This window comes from Octopus bimaculoides, chromosome 29, assembly GCF_001194135.2.
Source record: "Octopus bimaculoides isolate UCB-OBI-ISO-001 chromosome 29, ASM119413v2, whole genome shotgun sequence".
Taxonomy (NCBI): Eukaryota; Metazoa; Mollusca; class Cephalopoda; order Octopoda; family Octopodidae; genus Octopus; species Octopus bimaculoides.
The window spans coordinates 11,665,871-11,667,334 of record NC_069009.1 but is presented as its reverse complement, the minus strand read 5'-3'; the positions used below and the strand labels follow the sequence as shown (position 1 = coordinate 11,667,334).

At 32.9% G+C, this 1,464-nt stretch overlaps 1 protein-coding gene across 1 annotated transcript in view; it reads left to right on the top strand.

The window, feature by feature from the left end:
• Positions 1 to 1,464, top strand: part of LOC106878428 (E3 ubiquitin-protein ligase MIB2) — a 24,072-nt gene that overhangs the window by 7,660 nt on the left and 14,948 nt on the right. Inside the window, exon 5 of the mRNA XM_052977858.1 lies at positions 278 to 453. Coding sequence (XP_052833818.1) covers positions 278 to 453 — 176 coding nt within the window. The remainder of the gene's footprint in view (positions 1 to 277; positions 454 to 1,464) is intronic.

The window sequence follows — 1,464 nt, the reverse complement described above, 5'->3', positions numbered from 1 at the left end:
GTATCATCAATCTTGATGTTAACCAATAATGTGTGTTTTGCTCAATATAATGATCATAAATATTGTCTTAATGGAGAAAGTAAAGTAAAAACAAATGATAATGAGAAATGAACTATAGATGATGTAAGAACTCAATACCTCAATATTGTGTAAACATTTTAATCACCAGATCGACAAACTATGTGTATATGTAGTTGAACTGTTGTGTAAGTTGGGTCATCTTTACCATGTATTTGTGTAGTATTGTACTCGTCATTTTATATTTCATCATTTGTAGTGCTGCACTGAGCTCAAACGAAGCAAAGATAATAGGCTCTCTGGTGTGGTGGTTGCTTGCTATCTAGCCCGCCAGGGTGCCGACTTTTACCATAAAAATAGCAGAGGAAATACACCGCTGGACTACATTACCAATCAAGCTTTGAAAGAAAAATTACAAACATTTTTACAATCACGGTAAGTATTCACTGGGAAAGAGAAGATAAACCATTATTGTTTATTTTGTATGTAATCATGTTTTTATGTTTGTATTGTCTTACTTCTACCAATACATTATACTGTCACTAGTGTATTGATGAGAGGCTATACAATAATACTAAGAAGAACAATAAACAAAATGTAGTTGTTGAGAGATCAATGAGAGACCTTTATTTTGATTACATTTGCATAATTGGTTGTCTTGACACTGTTCACCCCCGCCTACCTCCCTTAATTCCCTATTTTAAAGATTTGTAACCAATAAGAAAATGTACAACTAAATAATAAAGTTAATGAACACATTTTGAAATTGCTATTTAGAAGTAACATTGCCACATATCTCCACAAAAGAGAATTGCCAGAAAACAAATATTTCTAGTAAAATATAAACCATTCCTCATGTTTTAGGCTTCTTGGTCACCTTAAACTCCTGTATTTTATCAGTTTCAGCAATTTCATTGCCATACATTTGTCTATATTAACTGCTGTTGAAGCAGACACATTATTCTCTTAGAGAATATACTTAACTTTCTTTGTCTCTTGAAATTGAGATATTGTTTATAGACATTGATTTTTGGACTGTATAAATGTGGTTCTGCTTCATTCGATATACAAGCATTGGTAGGATTTTTTTATGGGAACATTATAATAATAATAATAATATAATTTATAACGGAGCTCAGATGTACTACAACTTACTGGAAAAGAGTAAAAGAGGGGACAGAAAGCAGCAGCTAATCAAATAATGACAGCATTGAAAGCTAGAAGTACATGCACGATACATAGAATAAAACACAACGAAACAGAAAAGAAAAGGGTGCATAGGAACATCTGGGGTGGCGTTGGTGCACTTCAGGAAACATGGAAGTTTCTAAAGATGCAGTGTCCTGATAGCTAAAAACTGACTTGGGTAGTTTATTCTGTGCTTAATTCTGAGTGAAGAGAGATATTTCCAAAAGCCATGGGTGTTCCTTTTTACTTTGTAAACAT